The sequence below is a fragment of the Salmo salar genome, chromosome 16 (genome assembly GCF_965601325.2).
Source record: "Salmo salar chromosome 16, fSalSal1, whole genome shotgun sequence".
NCBI lineage: Eukaryota > Metazoa > Chordata > Actinopteri > Salmoniformes > Salmonidae > Salmo > Salmo salar.
This window is the reverse complement of record NC_138306.1, coordinates 58,938,868-58,960,970: the sequence shown is the minus strand read 5'-3', so window position 1 is coordinate 58,960,970 and position 22,103 is coordinate 58,938,868. Positions and strand designations below refer to the sequence as shown.

General features: G+C 46.1%; 1 protein-coding gene across 7 annotated transcripts in view; it reads right to left on the bottom strand.

Annotated features, from left to right (window-relative positions):
- Positions 1-22,103, bottom strand: part of LOC106574206 (tumor protein 63) — a 117,576-nt gene that overhangs the window by 74,356 nt on the left and 21,117 nt on the right. For 6 of the 7 annotated variants that reach the window (XM_045697492.2, XM_045697484.2, XM_045697486.2 and 3 more), the window contains exons 2-3: positions 14,674-14,811; positions 14,108-14,243 (exon numbers count right to left, since the gene is read on the bottom strand). In XM_045697492.2, the coding sequence (XP_045553448.1) occupies positions 14,108-14,243; positions 14,674-14,811 (274 nt within the window). Of the gene's footprint in view, positions 1-14,012; positions 14,059-14,107; positions 14,244-14,673; positions 14,812-22,103 lie in introns of those variants that run through there. The other variant, XM_045697490.2, reaches the window with a different exon arrangement.

Genomic DNA, 22,103 nt, shown 5'->3' with positions numbered 1-22,103 from the left:
CCTGGTGTAACTCGGGCAGTTGTTGTTGCCATCCTGTACCTGTCCCGCAGGTGTGATGTTCGGATGTACCGATCCTGTGCAGGTGTTGTTACACGTGGTCTGCCACTGCGAGGACGATCAGCTGTCCGTCCTGTCTCCCTATAGCGCTGTCTTAGGCGTCTCACAGTACAGACATTGCAATTTATTGCCCTGGCCACATCTGCAGTCCTCATGCCTCCTTGCAGCATGCCTAAGGCACCTTCACGCAGATGAGCAGAGACCCTGGGCATCTTTCTTTTGGTGTTTTTCAGAGTCAGTAGAAAGGCCTCTTGAGTGTCCTAAGTTTTCATAACTGTGACCTTAATTGCCTACCGTCTGTAAGCTGTTAGTGTCTTAACGACCGTTCCACAGGTGCATGTTCATTAATTGTTTATGGTTCATTGAACAAACATGGGAAAACAGTGTTTAAACCCTTTACAATAAAGATCTGTGAAGTTATTAGGATTTTTACGAATGATCTTTGAAAGACAGGGTCCTGAAAATGGGACGTTTCTTTTTTTTGCTGAGTTTACACACGCACACACACAACTTTGGAGACACCTACTCATTCCAGAATTGTTCTTTATTTTTACTATTTGCCAATCAGTTGTGTTGTGATAAGGTAGGGGTGGTATAAAGAAGATAGGGCGATTTGTTAAAAGACCAAGATCATATTGTGGCAAGAACAGCTCAAATAAGCAAAGATAAATAAAACAAATAAAATACAAAATAACAATCAGTGAAAAGTTCACCGAATAAACATGATTAGTCTATAGTCTATAGGTAATAATGTTGACTGAGGTATCCACCCGGCACAGCCAGAAGAGGACTGGCCACCCCTCGTAGCCTGGTTCCTCTCCACCCGGCACAGCCAGAAGAGGACTGGCCACCCCTCGTAGCCTGGTTCCTCTCCACCCGGCACAGCCAGAAGAGGACTGGCCACCCCTCGTAGCCTGGTTCCTCTCCACCCGGCACAGCCAGAAGAGGACTGGCCACCCCTCGTAGCCTGGTTCCTCTCCACCCGGCACAGCCAGAAGAGGACTGGCCACCCCTCGTAGCCTGGTTCCTCTCCACCCGGCACAGCCAGAAGAGGACTGGCCACCCCTCGTAGCCTGGTTCCTCTCCACCCGGCACAGCCAGAAGAGGACTGGCCACCCCTCATAGCCTGGTTCCTCTCCACCCGGCACAGCCAGAAGAGGACTGGCCACCCCTCAGAGCCTGGTTCCTCTCTAGGTTTCTTCCTAGGTTTTGGCCTTTCTAGGGAGTTTTTCCTAGCCACCGTGCTTCTACACCTGCATTACTTGCTGTTTGGGGGTTTTAGGCTGGGTTTCTGTACAGCACTTTGAGATATCAGCTGATGTACGAAGGGCTATATAAATACATTTGATTTGATTTTGATTTGACTGAGTGAAATATCACTCTGCTCCCATCGACTGTAATGGCGCCTGTCCTGCATAGCGCCCGAGTGACTGACAGGCTTTGCATCATACGAATTTGAAAGTGGTTCCATTTCTCCAACCGCACCCCTCATAGGGGGTGTGACCAAGTTATGGTCTGTTGTTTTAGTTCTTGTGCAAAATGAAAGAGAGGGCCTTTAAGTCAAAAGGTAACTTTTACAAGTCACACACACACACACACACACACACACGCACACGCACACGCACGCACACACACACACACACACACGCCGAGGTGAGTCTGGTTAGCCAATATACACATCATCTCTGTAATCGGTCCTAAACGAGAAGAATGGGCACGAGTCTTAACTATTGACTTTTAACATTAGCCGTCCTAGTTCAGTAAAAGGATAAGATGACAACGGTTAGAGTGTCGCCTCAGGTGACACAGCAACACAAAAAGAGGGGGAGTAGAGCCCTAAAACCTGACCCTCACAAATTACAGCACAGAGCCACAGTGAAAGGTGGTTAAATCCCTGAAAGAGGACCAGCCTTCGGGGGGGACTACTGTTTTATAATACACTATTATCAGCAGGACAAAATAGGTTATTGGAGTAACGTTTAGAAATTAGAATTGATCAAATACAACAATAATTTAAAAAAAAATTAAAAAGTGTCCCACTTGACTATTCAGCAATCGGTGATTAAGGCTTCGAGTTACTTCTAAAACGGTAGTAGGTAAACTAGGCCTGAAATCCAACACCTAACAGACAGCTTGTTTACAACAGAGAGTTAGCCACAGGCTAAATGAATTAGCTATAGGCTACGGAGTACACTTATGAAGAAAGAAAGAAAAATACCTACTCTACAGCTACCATATAAATCAGTCATAACACTCATCGCTTACTGAGACTCAAGACAAAAAAAAGGGCGCTGCTCCGTTTGCCCCTTTAAGAGCCTTTTCCTTTAAGAGCCTTTTCCTTTAAGAGCCTTTTCCTTTAAGAGCGTTTTCCTTTAAGAGCCTTTTTTCCCCCCTTAAATCTGCTAGATTAGTCCAGTATCATGTGTCAGGGTGTGAGAGTGCTTGCACTGGTGCAGAGGGAGAGAGAGCTTCCTTCCACACAGACCAGACAGGACAAGACAGCGGGCGGTGGGAGAGAGAGAGCCTATCCGTTTACACACCGCAACACCTCTTCTGCCCAGTCATCTGCTATTTTCATTGGGTCGGTGTCACGCTCAGTCAACAACATAGAATTGGTTTTCTTACTCATTTTAGCAGTGGGCCGGACTGCGTTTCCTCATACAGGAAATGAATTTATTACTGGAAATTCATCTGTTGACAAAATTAGGGAAAACAAATCAGATGGTCGTCAGTGTTTCCCTAGAAATATACATAATCTTTTTGCAGCAATGGCAACAATTTAACAGTTATTGTACCACCTGAATATATGGTAAACATAGCTGCTAAAATCAATATACTGTTTCTTATGAGTTGCATTCAGGATTATGGCAAAGTCTTACGCTGTCTGTGTTCAACATCCTAGTCAACCAACATCTAAAACGCTGTCTGTGTTCAACATCCTAGTCAACCAACATCTAAAACGCTGTCTGTGTTCAACATCCTAGTCAACCAACATCTAAAACGCTGTCTGTGTTCAACATCCTAGTCAACCAACATCTAAAACGCTGTCTGTGTTCAACATCCTAGTCAACCAACATCTAAAACGCTGTCTGTGTTCAACATCCTAGTCAACCAACATCTAAAACGCTGTCTGTGTTCAACATCTAAAACGTTGTCTGTGTTCAACATCCTAGTCAACCAACATCTAAAACGCTGTCTGTGTTCAACATCCTACCAAATCGTATCAGTGACAGAGCCTTTCATTTGGCTTTAAGGAACTTATCTGCAGATAAATTCTGAAAACATTTGAGGAATATTGTGAATCATCACTGCAGGAACAAATAGGTAGTGGAGAGCCTCATTCTGGCCCAAATATGTGACCACTTTCTGGAAACGAGCGTTATGTCGCACGCCACTAGAGGAGAGGCATTTGAACTTAATCATTTAAAAAATGTTTGTTTATCAAAATGCGTTTTTGGTAAGAAATGCCTTCTAGGAACTTTCATTAATAACAAACTCGTTGCCATCTGTAAATATACAAATACAATTTATAAAATGAAGCCTGGTTGGTTTAGCCACGGAAAAAGTCAGGAAGCTTTCCGCTAGCCATGATTGGCTATTACAATGGATGGGCTGGACATGCAGAGAGAGAGAGAGACGTTTGGATTGGTCTGCCACGTACCACACTGCTCAGTATGTGTAGATAGTGATTTTTTTTTTAAACTGCAAAACAAAAAGTGTTGCTTCTGCTCACAACTGAATTTAATAACAGGCGCTATTGATAAAGATCATTGTGAAAAAAGTGTGTGATGGACTACTTTCAGAGAGGACGATCGTGCCATGCTAACTCTCTCCGAATCAGACAGATGAGGGAAATCCCTGATTTAGGTCAAAAAAAAAAAAACATTTTTAAATTTGAACCAAACATTGTAGAGTTTTCTGATGACAGTGATGTGGAAGAAACGGAAATCAACAGTGTTGTTGTCACGGGAAAAAGTTGACCGAGTTTTGAAATCAGCGGAATGCCCGGTGGAAGAAGAGTATAATTGCAAAATACGGTAGAGAGTCGAAAAGAGAAACAGATTTTATTTGATATAATGTGCATTTACTAGAGACGGTAATATTTCTGTATTTTAACCTTTATTTAACTAGGCAAGTCGGTTAAGAACAAATTCTTTTTTTTCCAGTGACAGCCTACCAGCAGGTTAGAATTGGCTTTCTAGAATTGGCTTTCTGTTCAGGGGCAGAACAACAGATTTTTACCTTGTCAGCTCAGGGGATTTGAACTTGCAACCTTGCGGTTACTAGTCCAACACTCTAACCGCTAGGCTACGCTGCCTCCCCTGAACAATTAGACCTGTACCAATGTCAGATTAGGATATAGGACAAGGACTAGATTAAGTATAATTTTTACTACTACTTTCACCACATTTAGTCTTAATCTTTGGTTGTTTACTAAAACTACCTTACTCTCATTTCATATAGCACCTTTTCCTCTATTCAACAAACACTCCAGGTGTTTACATTCCCCTGCACACACACACACACACACACACACACACACACACACACACACACACACACACACACACACACACACACACACACACACACACACACACACACACACACACACACACACACACACACACACACACACACACACACACACACACGTGAATCTTTTATTAAGGAGATGGGTGGCGCTAAGGCTTAAGAGAGGGTGTTTTTTTTGTTTTTTTACCTTAGTAGGGAATCAAGTAAAAATCTATTGAAAATTAATTAATTTGCTCATGTTCATCATAAAAGACATGAAAAGAATGCATCAGTGATTTGTATTTTCTGAAACTTTCCGAAGAGGAAAACAAGAATAAGTCCATGTGTCTGTATATGTGCAGTGCGTGAGTCTACCACTTTGTGTACCTGTTAGCGAGGATGCTAACTTAAACAGTCTTCTGGTCGAGGGAAGGCTTTCCCCAAAAAACCTTCTCAATTAAAATGTGAACTACCGTACAAAAAGTAGCCTATCCTCACCTGGCAGAATGATATCATCATTATTTTCATCAATCCAGTGGGTATTTGTTTTGCAAACTCTACCATCACCTGACAACAAAAACTCGGATAAACAACAGCCAACTGCTAGCTGAGCACTTGAATGAAAGGGTAACTACATCCTGGTAACTACGGCCGGGTAACTACGTCCGGGTAACTACGTCCTGGTAACTACGTCCGGGTAACTACGTCCGGGTTACTACGTCCGGGTAACTACGTCCTGGTAACATCCTGGTAACTACGTCCGGGTAACTACGTCCGGGTAACTACGTCCTGGTAACTACGGCCTGGTAACTACGTCCAGGTAACTACATCCAAAAATTCTCTCAAAACCTTTCATTTATTTTTCAAGATAATGTGGGCTATTTACTTAATTCTTCTGTTTTAATAAACTATATAACGTGAAGAAAAAAACATTGTGGCAATTCATATCTTGCTGTAAACTCATGAGAAAACAGGATAAATGTTAAAAAAAAGTTTAATGTTCTTTTACTTAAAAATAAAATAAAAATTGTCCTGATCATATAGGCCTGGACGATATGTTCAGTTATTTAAATTGTAAAGTCATATCTTTCTACACACAATACCACATTAAATTTGTCCATTCTGGGAGGTAAACTCAATAAAGTATTCAATCATTTCGTTGTGTATTTGTAATGGAATCAAGGCATTAGAATATACCAGAGGCCACCAAAATGAGATCGGGCTCAAGAAGGCAGTTTATCACAGATGGGGGCAATGGGGGCTTTCTTAGTGCCCCTTTACATTCTCTCGCTCTAATGCAGGGATGAAAGGCCCGCAGATCCATTTTCAAAGAGCGAGAGAGATGGAAAGAGATAGATACAACATGATCAAAAGTATGCGGACAACTGCTCATTCTAAAATCATGGGTATTAATATGGAGTTGGTCCCCCCCTTTTGCTGCTATAACAGCCTCCACTCTTCTGGGAAGTCTTTCCACTAGATGTTGGAACATTGCTGCGGGGACTTGCTTCCAATTCAGCCACAAGAACATTAGTGAGGTCGGGCCGGCTGCGACAGAGCCTGGACTCGAACCCAGAATCTCTAGTAGGACAGCTAAGGAGGCCCCTGTATTTTTCATTCCTTCTTCTGGTCCTAGGATTTCTTGGACGGAGAGAAGGTTCATCATTGTCAAAGGTCCAATGAAGATGTTTTTACCTCAATATAATTTCTGGGTAACAATTAAGTACCTTCTTATAATGATAATTTTCCATAAAAAAAAATGTTAGAAAAAAAAAACAAATAGCTTCTTAGCAAAGAGCAATTTCTCAAGAAATAATTTAGCGAGGACTGTCTGGGAGTGGTCTGAGTGGGGAGGGGAAAAACTGAAAACTAGCTCTTATTGGCAGAGAGTATTGGAACTCTCTTTCTTATTGGTCTATTAACTAATGTACCGGCTTCGTGATGTCACCAGGCAGGACAAAACGACATCCCACCAAAAGAACGTTGAAATTGGAGGTGTTTTTTTCAAACAGCTCTTACCACTATAACAGCATTTATTATAACTTTCAACATTCCACAGTATTATTCCAACCTCACAGTATGGAAATATAAAAACACAGGAACATTGTGTTTGACTGCGCTGATGGCTTTTGGAGGTCCTTTCAGCCACTTTCAGGGCCTGCCAAGCCCCGACAGCGATACAGTTTATCCTTCTCTAAAGGAGTGCAGTTTACATCTCGAAGCCTTCAGCTTGTCCTGAACAATATCTATTGTTCTATCACTGCAGCTCCTAGACACTGTAAAACGTTGAGATGCTTTACAACAACCCACGGTGTCCCTAAGCGTATGGGTGGACTGTGATACAACAACCCACGGTGTCCCTAAGCATATGGGTGGACTGTGTCCCTACAACCCATGGTGTCCCTAAGCGTATGGGTGGACTGTGTCCCTACAACCCATGGTGTCCCTAAGCGTATGGGTGGACTGTTTTACTACGACCCATGGTGTCCCTAAGCGTATGGGTGGACTGTGTTGTTACAACCCATGGTGTCCCTAAGCGTATGGGTGGACTGTGTCACTACAACCCATGGTGTCCCTCAGCGTATGGGTGGACTGTTTTACTACGACCCATGGTGTCCCTAAGCGTATGAGTGGACTGTGTTGTTACAACCCATGGTGTCCCTAAGCGTATGGGTGGACTGTGTTGTTACAACCCATGGTGTCCCTAAGCGTATGGGTGGACTGTGTCACTACAACCCATGGTGTCCCTAAGCGTATGGGTGGACTGTGTTGTTACAACCCATGGTGTCCCTAAGCGTATGGGTGGACTGTGTCACTACAACCCATGGTGTCCCTAAGCGTATGGGTGGACTGTTTTACTACGACCCATGGTGTCCCTAAGCGTATGGGTGGACTGTGTTGTTACAACCCATGGTGTCCCTAAGCGTATGGGTGGACTGTGTCACTACAACCCATGGTGTCCCTCAGCGTATGGGTGGACTGTTTTACTACGACCCATGGTGTCCCTAAGCGTATGGGTGGACTGTGTTGTTACAACCCATGGTGTCCCTAAGCGTATGGGTGGACTGTGTCACTACAACCCATGGTGTCCCTAAGCGTATGGGTGGACTGTGTCACTACAACCCATGGTGTCCCTAAGCGTATGGGTGGACTGTGTCACTACAACCCATGGTGTCCCTAAGCGTATGGGTGGACTGTGTCCTACCAGCCACTATTCACACCAGCAGTCTGCCCAGGTTTTTTTTTCTCTTCCAGGTTAATGTACCTAACCCCATCTTTGGCCCTGGTCAACACCTTGGAGCCTATGGCTTTCTGCCTGTTGCCTTCCCCAGAAGGGCGTCCCATCGCTGTCCAGTGGGCATCGACTTCGACTGTAGGAGAGTTCAGGCAACGGTGTCAGCGCTCTTCGCTCATTGGGCACCATCCTCGAGGAACCACTTCTCTCCTCTACGGTAATGATGTTTATTTATAAATTAATGAACCCCTTCGTCTGCTACAGAAGAGTGTACCTGTTGGGCCCTGGGTTTTGGACATAACTCAGATTGGAGCAATGTATTGGGCTTTACTTCTTTATAAGGAGGTTCCCCCCCCCCCCCCCGATGGGCTGTTTCTGGACCTTCTTGGGTGTTTGCTCCTTGCTGTTTAACCTATGGGCAAGAGTGAGCCCACAGGTTAAACAGCAAGCATGAGGAATGTGCTTTATTGTGCCGTGCTTATAAAAAGGTCAATAGGTGAACGACATTCCCCACACACCCCTACCCTGGGAGATTCTGGGAACTACCCTGGGAGATTCTGGGAACTACCCTGGGTATTCTGGGAACTACCCTGGGTATTCTGGGTACTACCCTGGGGGATGCTGGGTACTACCCTGGGGGATGCTGGGTAATACCCTGGGGATGCTTGGGTACTACCCTGGGGGATGCTGGGTGTAACCCTGGGGGAGGGCGGGATAATGGCTCATTTTATGGAGGTGAGGGGCTCACCTCATTCGCCACGCTACCTGTCTGTCTCCAACAGACGCTTTTGATAGGTTCTTCCGAGAGTAGGTGACTCTAGCGAATCTCCCACACGTGAGATATCTCACTCATAACATCAGAAAACCGGGAACTTGCTGAGTGAAAACAGCCTTTCAAAAGAGATCATAGTGCAATTCTCATGGTTCTGCAAAGACACAACATCGGTTGAAATGCCAAGGCAGTGAAAGGTTTTCATGTGTAACTCATTGAGATGAACGGTAAAGCTCATGAGAGAGTCCTACTTTGGGAATGAGTCCAGCAGGAATTGGAACTATTCTCTAGCTTGGACTGTTGCATCACCTTTCCCCCCTTCCATTCATGTGATAACAAAAGTATTCCCATGCACAGCCAAAAGAGGACTGGCCACCCCTCGTAGCCTGGTTCCTCTCCACCCGGCACAGCCAGAAGAGGACTGGCCACCCCTCAGAGCCTGGTTCCTCTCCACCCGGCACAGCCAGAAGAGGACTGGCCACCCCTCATAGCCTGGTTCCTCTCCACCCGGCACAGCCAGAAGAGGACTGGCCACCCCTCATAGCCTGGTTCCTCTCCACCCGGCACAGCCAAAAGAGGACTGGCCACCCCTCATAGCCTGGTTCCTCTCCACCCGGCACAGACAGAAGAGGACTGGCCACCCCTCATAGCCTGGTTCCTCTCCACCCGGCACAGCCAGAAGAGGACTGGCCACCCCTCATAGCCTGGTTCCTCTCCTCCCGGCACAGCCAAAAGAGGACTGGCCACCCCTCGTAGCCTGGTTCCTCTCCACCCGGCACAGCCAGAAGAGGACTGGCCACCCCTCATAGCCTGGTTCCTCTCCTCCCGGCACAGCCAGAAGAGGACTGGCCACCCCTCATAGCCTGGTTCCTCTCCACCCGGCACAGCCAAAAGAGGACTGGCCACCCCTCATAGCCTGGTTCCTCTCCACCCGGCACAGCCAGAAGAGGACTGGCCACCCCTCATAGCCTGGTTCCTCTCCTCCCGGCACAGCCAGAAGAGGACTGGCCACCCCTCATAGCCTGGTTCCTCTCTAGGTTTCTTCCTAGGTTCTGGCCTTTCTAGGGAGTTTTTCCTGGCCACCACTCAGAGCCTGGTTCCTCTCTAGGTTTCTTCCTAGGTTCTGGCCTTTCTAGGGAGTTTTTCCTTAGCCACCGTGCTTCTACACCTGCATTACTTGCTGTTTGGGGGGGTTTAGTCTGGGTTTCTGTACAGCACTTTGATATATCAGCTGATGTAAAAAGGGCTTTATAAATACATTTGATTTGATTTGACGTGAAAACAGAAGGCAAAAGAATCAGGCATACCTTGAAAAAAGGGACTATTATTAGTTATAATAGTTAATTTGAAATTCCAATAGTTGTATTGTTATTATAGGAAATTCTTACAGCAATGTAACGCCTGAGAGGTGTACTGAAGGTAGGCGGGTGATTCCAGACATGCAATAAGAGCCACTCCTCCGCATGGTGACAGAACAACGCTGCTGTGAATCACTATCCTGCTCAGTCCACATCCTGTCTCTAACAGAGACCTCTCAGTCTCAGTCTACATCCTGTCTCTAACAGGGACCTCTCAGTCTCAGTCTACATCCTGTCTCTAGCAGGGACCTCTCAGTCCACATCCTGTCTCTAACAGGGACCTCTCAGTCCTCATCCTGTCTCTAACAGGGACCTCTCAGTCTCAGTCTACATCCTGTCTCTAGCAGGGACCTCTCAGTCCACATCCTGTCTCTAACAGGGACCTCTCAGTCCTCATCCTGTCTCTAACAGGGACCTCTCAGTCTCAGTCTACATCCTGTCTCTAGCAGGGACCTCTCAGTCTCCATCCTGTCTCTAACAGGGACCTCTCAGTCCTCATCCTGTCTCTAACAGGGACCTCTCAGTCTCAGTCTACATCCTGTCTCTAACAGGGACCTCTCAGTCTACATCCTGTCTCTAACAGGGACCTCTCAGTCTCAGTCTACATCCTGTCTCTAACAGAGACCTCTCAGTCTACATCCTGTCTCTAACAGGGACCTCTCAATCTACATCCTGTCTCTAACAGGGACCTCTCAGTCTCAGTCCTCATCCTGTCTCTAACAGGGACCTCTCAGTCCTCATCCTGTCTCTAACAGGGACCTCTCAGTCCACATCCTGTCTCTAACAGGGACCTCTCAGTCGACATCCTGTCTCTAACAGGGACCTCTCAGTCTCAGTCTACACCCTGTCTCTAGCAGGGACCTCTCAGTCTCCATCCTGCCTCTAACAGGGACCTCTCAGTCCTCATCCTGTCTCTAACAGGGACCTCTCAGTCTCAGTCTACATCCTGTCTCTAACAGGGACCTCTCAGTCTACATCCTGTCTCTAACAGGGACCTCTCAGTCTCAGTCTACATCCTGTCTCTAACAGAGACCTCTCAGTCTACATCCTGTCTCTAACAGGGACCTCTCAGTCTACATCCTGTCTCTAACAGGGACCTCTCAGTCTCAGTCCTCATCCTGTCTCTAACAGGGACCTCTCAGTCCTCATCCTGTCTCTAACAGGGACCTCTCAGTCCACATCCTGTCTCTAACAGGGACCTCTCAGTCTCAGTCCACATCCTGTCTCTAGCAGGGACCTCTCAGTCTTCATCCTGTCTCTAACAGGGACCTCTCAGTCCTCATCCTGTCTCTAACAGGGACCTCTCAGTCTCAGTCTACATCCTGTCTCTAACAGAGACCTCTCAGTCTACATCCTGTCTCTAACAGGGACCTCTCAGTCTCAGTCTACATCCTGTCTCTAACAGGGACCTCTCAGTCTCAGTCTCCATCCTGTCTCTAACAGGGACCTCTCAGTCTCAGTCCCCATCCTGTCTCTAACAGGGACCTCTCAGTCTACATCCTGTCTCTAACAGGGACCTCTCAGTCTCAGTCTTTATCCTGTCTCCCAAATGGCACCATATTCCCTATATAGTTCACTGCTTTTGACCAGAGCCTAAAGGGATTGGAGATAGAGCTCTGGTCAAATATAATGAACTTTATAGCGATTATGGTACTATTTGAGATGTATCTTCTTTCTCAGTCTGCCACGCTCAGCTCTGTGTTGGCCCGACCACGCTCAGCTGATCACAGCTTTATCAGGCTGTTCAATCAGCTGTTTAGGGTAGGATATAGCCTTTCTCATGCCACTGTTTCTGACACATTCCTTCGTGTTATTCTACCCTCCCCCCATGAGCCTTTTCTCTCCTCCTCCCCCGTTCCCCACCCAGGTAGAGGTGACACACACACACACACACAGAGAGAGAGAGACAGAGCGAGAGACGGGACCTCTGAGGGAGGCAGGTGCTGCGTTAAATTGCTGCCCTGCAGCTATGGGGGGGTGGGGGGGGGGGGGGGGGGGGGGGGGGGGGGGGACCTACCAGAAGAAGAGGAATTTCAAATGAAACATGAAACCCTCCACAAAACAACCATTCCCCCAGGGCCATCAACAGAACGGCATTCTAACAACTCATGAAAGAGAGAGAGAGAGACACCTCTGTAGGAGGGAGGTGATTTTGGGGGAAGGAGAGGCTGGGTCTAACTAGGTAATAATCGGGTTGGGCGGCAGGCTGGGCAGCAGGCTGGGCGGCAGGCATTGGTGATTGGCACCCTGCCATGTTCAGCCCCACACGACGCTGCGTGCCCACGTACCACGCCCCTCCCTTGGTGGAGGTGGAGCAGAAGGTGGGTGGAGGTGACGAGGAAGGTGGGTGGAGTTGATGAGGAAGGTGGGTGCGCGGTATTAATCACTATATCGAGAGAGAGAGAGAGAGACAGAGAGAGAGAGAGACAGAGAGAGAGAGAGACAGAGAGACAGAGAGAGAGAGAGAGACACAGAGAGAGAGACAGACAGAGAGAGAGAGAGACACAGACAGAGAGAGACACAGAGAGAGAGACAGAGAGACAGAGACAGAGACAGAGAGAGAGAGCAGAACAGCCCCTCTCTGAGGCAAACACGATGAAGTTGTAGCAGCATTACTTAGTTCCCCACACTGCTCTGCTGCTGGACAACAGCACTCCTCCATTGGGAGCAGGGGAGAATTCACCTCATCTACAATAGTGTAGAGGGCATGGCGGCTAACTGATGTCAGAAAGACACAGCTGACTGACCCGTGTGTTTGGCTACAGCTTCCCCTGTAGCTCAGTTGGTAGAGCATAGTGTTTGCAACGCTAAGGTTGTGGGTTCGATTCCCATGGGGGGCCAGCACAGGAAAAATGTATGCATTCACTACTGTAAGTCGCTCTGGATAAGAGCGTCTGCTAAAATGTAAATGCAAAGATGTTCCACTTTTCTAGGTCATGTGACTTTATGGCAAACAGCAAATCAGGGCTCTTTTCAAAAGATAATATCACACCATCTGTGACTGTATGGTGAACAGGTCAACAGAAATGGTTTGCTGCATGAATTCATGATGTTCCCAACATCAAACTTCATCGATGACTGTCTGTCATTGGCCTCCTAAGGTGAGGGCCCTCACAATGTCAACAAAACAAAGGAGATGATGTCATTGGCCTCCTAATGTACTGACATTCTAATCTACAATTAACATTAACACCTGCTAACCATGTGTATGTGACCAATAACATTTGATTTGATTTAATGTACTGACATTCTAATCTACAATTGAAATAACCAAATGCTCCCTAGCCTAATCAGAACTCTGGGTTTGGTTCTGGACCCGCCTCTAAAAGGTCTTGCTATTCTATTTACTAATTCCATTGTTGCCCTCTACACCGCCAGGTGTTTTCTTGTGAGACTTACCCCCCCAGTTCGGTCTATTAACCTCTACACCGCCAGGTGTGTTCTTGTGAGACTTACCCCCCCAGCTCGGTCTATTGCCCTCTACACCGCCTGGTGTGTTCTTGTGAGACTTACCCCCACAGTTCGGTCTATTGCCCTCTACACCGCCTGGTGTGTTCTTGTGAGACTTACCCCCCCAGTTCGGTCTATTGCCCTCTACACCGCCAGGTGTGTTCTTGTGAGACTTACCCCCCCAGTTCGGTCTATTAACCTCTACACCGCCAGGTGTGTTCTTGTGAGACTTACCCCCCCAGCTCGGTCTATTGCCCTCTACACCGCCTGGTGTGTTCTTGTGAGACTTACCCCCCCAGTTCGGTCTATTGCCCTCTACACCGCCTGGTGTGTTCTTGTGAGACTTACCCCCCCCCCCCCCCCCCCCCCCCCCCCCCCCAGCTTGGTCTATTGCCCTCTACACCGCCTGGTGTGTTCTTGTGAGACTATAAATAAATAATTTGTATTTTTACATTTGTGACATTTCCCAGTAGGTTATCTATAGTATTGTAATATTATAATGTACTGTACCTATTTAGCCTTGTCCCAGTCCAGTACTCACAGGTAGAGGCTGGTCAGATAGTAGAGTCCATGCAGATCTGAATATTGTACAGTACGTGGGTGCTTTACTGTTACATGTACTTACAGACAGAGATTCCTGTCCCTCGTGCATGCTAATGCAGTCCATGCAGATCTGAATATTGTACAGTACGTGGGTGCTTTACTGTTACATGTACTTACAGACAGAGATTCCTGTCCCTCGTGCATGCTAATGCAGTCCATGCTGATCTGGATGGTATCCCCTGCTGGTCCATCTCCGTCTACAGGGCTGTCTGAGAAGTTCAGCTCTATGGGCTGCGACGAGTGGAATGCAGACCTGAGAAACACACACACACACTGATTTAACTAGGTTTAGAACTGTGTGGTGTGGTGTGTGTGTGTGTGTTGTGTGTGGTGTGTGGTGTGTGGTGTGTGTGTGTGTGTGTGTGTGTGTGTGTGTGTGTGTGTGTGTGTGTGTGTGTGTGTGTGTGTGTGTGTGTGTGTGTGGTGTGTGTGTGTGTGGTGTGTGTGTGGTGTGTGGTGTGTGTGTGTGTGTGGTGTGTGTGTGTGTGTGTGTGTGTGTGTGTGTGTGTGTGTGTGTGTGTGTGTGTGTGTGTGGTGTGTGTGTGGTGTGTGTGTGGTGTGTGGTGTGTGGTGTGTGTGTGGTGTGTGTGTGGTGTGTGGTGTGTGGTGTGTGTGTGTGTGTGTGTGGTGTGTGTGTGTGTGTGTGTGTGTGTGTGTGTGTGTGTGTGTGTGTGTGGACTCACTGGTCCAGCATCTCCAGTAGCTGGTTAAACACATCCTGACTGAGGATGTCAGAGCTCTGTTCTGATTGGTTCTGTGACATTATGGAGGCCAGGAAGGAACTCTCCGTCCAGGACAAACAGGAGGAGGGGTCTCTATACCTGCAGGAGGAGAGAGATAAAGGAACACCGTCACTAACTACTAGAACTCTCCGTCCAGGACAAACGGGAGAAGGGGACTCTATAAGCAAGTCCCTGCAGAAATGTTCCAACATCTAGTGGAAAGCCTTTCCAGAAGAGTGGAGGCTGTTATAGCAGCAATGTTCCAACATCTAGTGGAAAGCCTTCCCAGAAGAGTGGAGGCTGTTATAGCAGCAATGTTCCCACGTCTAGTGGAAAGCCTTCCCAGAAGAGTGGAGGCTGTTATAGCAGCAATGTTCCAACATCTAGTGGAAAGCCTTCCCAGAAGAGTGGAGGCTGTTATAGCAGCAATGTTCCCACGTCTAGTGGAAAGCCTTCCCAGAAGAGTGGAGGCTGTTATAGCAGCAATGTTCCCACATCTAGTGGAAAGCCTTCCCAGAAGAGTGGAGGCTGTTATAGCAGCAATGTTCCCACGTCTAGTGGAAAGCCTTCCCAGAAGAGTGGAGGCTGTTATAGCAGCAATGTTCCAACATCTAGTGGAAAGCCTTCCCAGAAGAGTGGAGGCTGTTATAGCAGCAATGTACCAACATCTAGTGGAAAGCCTTCCCAGAAGAGAGGAGGCTGTTATAGCAGCAATGTTCCAACATCTAGTGGAAAGACTTCCCAGAAGAGTGGAGGCTGTTATAGCAGCAAAAGGGGGGGGACCAACTCCATATTAATGACCATGATTTTAGAATGAGATGTTTGATGAGCAGGTGACCACATACTGTTGGTCATGTAGTGTACTTTCAGCCAACATGTAGTGCATCTAGAGCTGCTCTTAGTTTATTACACTTATGGCTGGGACTGCGGATTGTCCCGGGGCTTCCGGCTGTCTAGATCCCTGCTGCTTGTTGTCCCGGGGCTTCCGGCTGTCTAGATCCCTGCTGCTTGTTGTCCCGGGGCTTCCGGCTGTCTAGATCCCTGCTGCTTGTTGTCCCGGGGCTTCCGGCTGTCTAGATCCCTGCTGCTTGTTGTCCCGGGGCTTCCGGCTGACTAGATCCCTGCTGCTTGTTGTCCCGGGGCTTCCAGCTGTCTAGATCCCTGCTGCTTGTTGTCCCGGGGCTTCCGGCTGTCTAGATCCCTACTGCTTGTTGACTCGGGGCTTCCGGCTGTCTAGATCCCTGCTGCTTGTTGTCCCGGGGCTTCCAGCTGACTAGATCCCTGCTGCTTGTTGACCCGGGGCTTCCGGCTGACTAGATCCCTGCTGCTTGTTGTCCCGGAGCTTCCGGCTGTCTAGATCCCTGCTGCTTGTTGTCCCGGGGCTTCCGGCTGTCTAGATCCCTGCTGCTTGTTGTCCCGGGGCTTCCGGCTGTCTAGATCCCTGCTGCTTGTTGTCCCGGGGCTTCCGGCTGTCTAGATCCCTGCTGTTTGTTGCGGTTTCCATCTCCCCTGTGACCTGCCCTGTCTGAAACTATGAGTAACAGCGTAGCCTACATTGCTACCATGACAAAGACCAAAGCCGGTGGGAGTACCATTGAGGACCCTGGGTGTCTCTCTATCAAAGGTGAAGGATCTTTTAAAACAATCAAAAATAATTCTACAAGCAGTTGTTACAACAAGAAAATAACTTGAAGTTGTTTTGTCCAAAATACTGGTGGAGCCAACTAATAAAAGAATGGACCACCAGACCAGAGAGGTCCAGGACCTAAAGGACAGTTTGCAGTTTTCCCAGGGTCAGGACGATGAGTTTAAACAGGAGAACGGAAGGATGACAGCAATCTGTAAGTCATTGAGAGAGGACATCAGTTCTGTATGTGAATCCGTGATAACAATGACGGAGAAATCAGATTATCTCGAGGGACAATCAAGGTGGAACAACATTGTTGTAGACGGAATTGCAGAACCTCCACGAGACTTGGATGGAGTCTGAGGACAAAGTGAGGGAAATGATCACGGAGAAACTGAAGCGCGCCCACAGGACTGGAAAACCCACAGCAGGCCCAGGTCGATATTGGTCAAGTTCATGAGGTTCAAGGAAAGAGACAAGAACTTGAGAGAAACGCACATCTTGCTCAACGAGGACTATCCCGAAGCGGTGCGCCAGAAGAGGAAAGTGCATTGGGACATTGCTTATATCTGATTAGCCTCCCTGTAGCTCAGTTGGTAGAGCATGGTGTTTGCAACGCCAGGGTTGTGGGTTCAATTCCCACAGGGGGCCAGCACAGAAAAAAAAAAAAATGTATGAAATGTATGCATTCACTACTGTAAGTCGCTCTGGATAAGAGCGTCTGCTAAATGTCAAAAATGTTTTTTTTATGATATGACAGGCTCATTGTCCACCTTCCCTCCCATAAGCCTGGAAGGGATGAGAGAGCTAAACCTATGGGTTCGTAGCTTCAACGCTGCAGAACACACATACCCCCCAATTGATTAATGGACTGCTGAATGTATATTTTCTTCTCTTTCTTTGTTTTCTCTTTTCAGTATTATGTCTATCTCTGATAAACTACCCAGGAAAGAGCTGAAAATAGCCCATATTAATATATGTAGCCTTAGAAATAAGGTTTATGAAATCAATAACTTGCTAACGTCAGATAGCATGCTGCAGTTTTAAAAGCAAATGTACTGCAATTCTATGCATTTTGCCACGATTAACGCTGTTCTTTTTGCTCAAACATAAAAATCTATTCTTCTATACTTATATTTAGGTGACTGTTAGTTCTCAAAGATTATATTATTTAAATATATATATATATATAAGTCCATTATCTTTTCTACATAGTTTATATCTGGTTTTGGTTGTTTAAGTTTACACTGAAAGTTTCCTGTAAGTAACTTCCATAACACTCTGTCCAGGACAGGTGGGAGGACGGGTCTCTCAACCTGCAGGAAGAGAGAAATACATCATCACTAACTAGTAACTATAACTAACTACCGTAACTAACTACCGTAACTAACTAGCATAACCATAACCAAATACCATAACTACCAGGACAGGTGGGAGGACGGGTCTCTCAACCTGCAGGAAGAGACAGGAACACCATAATAATTAGGGCTGGGAATTGCCAGGGACCTCACGATACGATATTAATAACACGATACTTAGGTGCCGATTCGATCTGTTTTGCGATTCTCACAATTATCACGATTCTACTTGTATTGTGATTTGATCGTGTGATTTAATGTTCCAAACATATCGCTCACTATATGTCTGCTGCAGAGAGACAGCGTGTAACAGCTGTCATCGCAAGAAAACCAAGATGCAGCGGAGGTTGTGGATTCATTATGAATATTTAATAAAATGAACCACTATAAACAAAACATAAAACAGCAACGATAGCAAACAGTCCTGTCTGGTCAAAAACGAACGAGACAGAAAACAATCACCCACCAAAACCCAAAGGAAAAATAGGCTACTTATGTGTGACTCCTAATCAGCAACAACGAACTACAGCTGTGCCTGATTGGGAGCCACACACGGCCCAAAACAAAGAAATACAAAAACATAGAAAAAGGAACATAGAACGCCCACCTAATGTAACACCCTGGCCTAACCAAAATAAAGAACAAAAACCCCTCTCTATGGCCAGGGCGTTACAGAGCGTGAGATGACGAGTTTTGATCAGTCAGGGAAATAAAAGTGCTGAAAATATAAGTTGGTTCACTATTTAAAAAGATGACGGAGAGAGAACAAGCTATAGGATGAAACAAATAACTCTGAGGACAGGTGGGGAGGGTCAGGTCTCTAAACCTGCAGGGAAGAGAGGAGGGGAACATCCTAACAAACTAATGTAACTTCCACACAGTAACTAACTGTGCTTTATACAATGGATGAACCTCCTAGTCATTTCATACTAGGGAGGTAGAAGCAGAGCCCATAGCCGTGAACGGTTAAGAGCAGAAAGGTTGTAAAAAGTTGGATTTAAAAAAAAATATGAATTTATAGGGGAGGTATAAATATCGTAGCGTTAAAGACATCCAGCAGAAAACATACTCGTGAAGAGCTCCATTGTCATGGCACTGAGGATCATGTTGTCCATCTACATAAAAAGGTGAATAATGTGTACTGAACAGCTCATTCAGAGAGACCGGGAAAAAAGAAGAAGGAAGGAAGGAAGGAAGGATGGGAGGAAGGAAGGAAGGAAGGAAGGAAGGAAGGAAGGAAGGAAGGAAGGAAGGAAGGAAGGAAGGAAGGAAGGAAGGAAGGAAGGAAGGAAGGAAGGAAGGAAGGAAGTCAGTGAGGTAGGTTGGACTACATTGACCTGCTCCCCTCTGTAACACTACAGCAGTCTGGAGCAGTCTGGAGCAGCCTGGAGCAGCCTGGAGCAGTCTGGAGCAGCCTGGAGCAGTTTGGAGCAGCCAGGAGCAGTCTGGAGCAGTCTGGAGCAGTCTGGAGCAGCCTGGAGCAGCCTGGGGCAGTCTGGAGCAGCCAGGAGCAGTCTGGAGCAGTCTGGGGCAGTCTGGAGCAGTCTGGAGCAGCCTGGAGCAGTCTGGAGCAGCCTGGGGCAGTCTGGAGCAGCCTGGAGCAGCCTGGAGCAGCCTGGAGCTGTCTGGAGCCGTCTGGAGCAGTCTGGAGCAGCCTGCAGCAGCCTGGAGCAGTCTGGGGCAGCCTGGAGCAGTCTTGAGCAGTCTGGGGCAGTCTGGAGCAGCAGTGTCAGAGAAAGTTCCATTGTTCAAGCGGCAGCCAGGCACACTCCGCTGCTGCTGTCATCTGTGTGTGAGTCGAACACACAGCCAGTCGGAAATCCCCACACGGTGTATATGATACCACAGCACTGAGATTCCCAAACGCCTGGCATGTGTACAGCTGTACGGGGGGCTGTGTGTGTGTGTGTGTGTGTGTGTGTGTGTGTGTGTGTGTGTGTGTGTGTGTGGGCAAGGGGGGGGGGGGGCATAATCTGAAGCTGCCACTATTTGAGGGCCCGGGTGGAGGGTGGAATTCCCCAACATTCTGTTATGTGTAGGGGGGGGGGGGGGGGGTAGAGAGAGAAGATATGAATACCTTATTCAACAACACAGTCAGGCATTTTGTAATGAAGCCCATCATCTGAGCCGGGCTAATCATAATGTACTCTAAGCAGGGACACACAACACAAGAGTGTGTGTGTGGAGAGCGTGTGTGTGTACCAAGTGGGGCATTTGGGGGTTTGGAAACTAGACCTGTAGGAGGTTGAACTACAGCTATGAAGAATCTTAAACACATTGTGTCTCACTATGCGGTACTGAGTGATTTGTGGGTTTTTTGCGGTCGGTTCAGTTTCATTAGTTAAAAATAAATAAGCGATTTTGGTTTCAATAAAATAAAAAATAAAAACATGTAAACACAAAATTCATTATTAAATAATGACATTTAAAAAAAAAAAGAAAATGATTATAGATTTTTAATGGAAATTCCATAGCCAAAAATAGTGAACATTCAAATGCAAAAACATTGAAAATCATAATTACAAAAATATTTCAGTTGTGTATCTTACTTTGTTTTTATTCAATGAGATTATTCGTAAATTAGAGAATTGTACATTTTTCAAACACCTGAAACAGCTTTTTACTGCAGCAATCCAGAGCCATAATCATTACGCTGAATAATATGTCTATTTTTCTGCATATCTAAGCATACCTCCTGAGCAGTCTCCTCCTGACTGATGGCTGTTTTTAAAGAAACTCAATACTCTTGATTAAAAGGAGTGAGTCTTATTCAGTACATTTAGTTGCTTGCTTTTTCTATAGTCTACCAACCATGCCAGCTTAGTGGCTAATACTATTACAGAGAAATAACTTTTTTATTTTTTTTATTTACAGGACAAATCTGAGGTGGCACGTGCCTGTGCTCCCGAAGGGTTCCAAATCTCTGCAATGGATTATGGTTACTGTAGTTTATTACCACATTTCTGCACTGAACTAGGTTCAATATTTGCTGAATGAAAACGCTGTGTGTGTGTGTGTGTAACGTCCATTTTATTGTTTACTCCGCTACTTGAATCCTCTGTCTCAATTCAATTCAAACGGCTTTATTGGCATGGGAAACGTACGTTAACATTACCAAAGCAAGTAGAATAGATAATAAACAAAAGTGAAATAAACACAAAAAAAATGAACAGTAAACATTACACTTATAAAAGTCCCAAAAGAATAAAGACATTACAAATGTCATATTATGTATATATAGAGTGATGTAACGATGTACAAATAGTTAAAGTACAAAAGGGAAAATAAATAAACATAAATATGGGTTGTATTTACAATGGTGTTTGTTCTTCACTGGTTGACATTTTCTTGTGGCAACAGGTCACAAATCTTTCTGCTGTGATGAAACACTGTGGTATTTCACCCAGTAGATATGGGAGTTTATCAAAACTGGATTTGTTTTCAAATTCTTTGTGGATCTGTGTAATCTGAGGGAAATATGTGTCTCTAATATGGTCATACATTTGACAGGATGTTAGGAAGTGCACCTCAGTTTCCACATCATTTTGTGGGCAGTGTTGCACATAGCCTGTCTTCTCTTGAGAGCCAGGTCTGCCTACGGCGGCCTTTCTCAATAGCAAGGCTCTGCTCACTGAGTCTGTACATAGTCAAAGCTTTCCTTAAATTTGGGTCAGTCACAGTGGTCAGGTATTCTGCCGCTGTGTACTCTCTGTTCAGGCCGAAAAAGCATTCTAGTTTGTTAATTATTCATTATTTCCGATGTGTCACGTAATTATCTTTTTGTTTTCTCATGATTTGGTTGGGTTTAATTGTGTTGCTGTCCTGGGGCTCTGTGGGGCCAGCATCTAGACCTGTCATTTATCCATGACAACATCAACCAGCATCTAAGCCTGTCATTTATCCATGACAACCTGATCCAGCATCTAGACCTGTCATTTATCCATGACAACATCAACCAGCATCTCGACCTGTAATTTATCCATGACAACCTGATCCAGCATCTAGACCTGTCATTTAACCATGACAACCTGATCCAGCATCTAGACCTGTCATTTATCCATTTAAAAATCAGCTGACATTTCTACTGTCTTTGTCCCATTAACATCAGGTCTGAGCCACTAATGAGGAAAGGGATTCAACACTCTCTCTCTTCTGCAGACAGTAACTAGTCCAAGCATTTGACTGGCTGTAAACATAACCACTGAATAGGCCACTTACTGTAAATCACTCCCTTAAAAAAAAAAAAAAAGAGGTGTGCCGGTGCAAAGCTATTGCGACACTCATGAACCTCATCCAGCATCTAGGCCTAGCCCTATTGCTGTATCCATTTAATCCTGCTGTCTTTCCGTTTTAGCCAATTTCTTCAGGCTACAGGTCTGAGTCAATTGTAATATATCTTCTAGCTA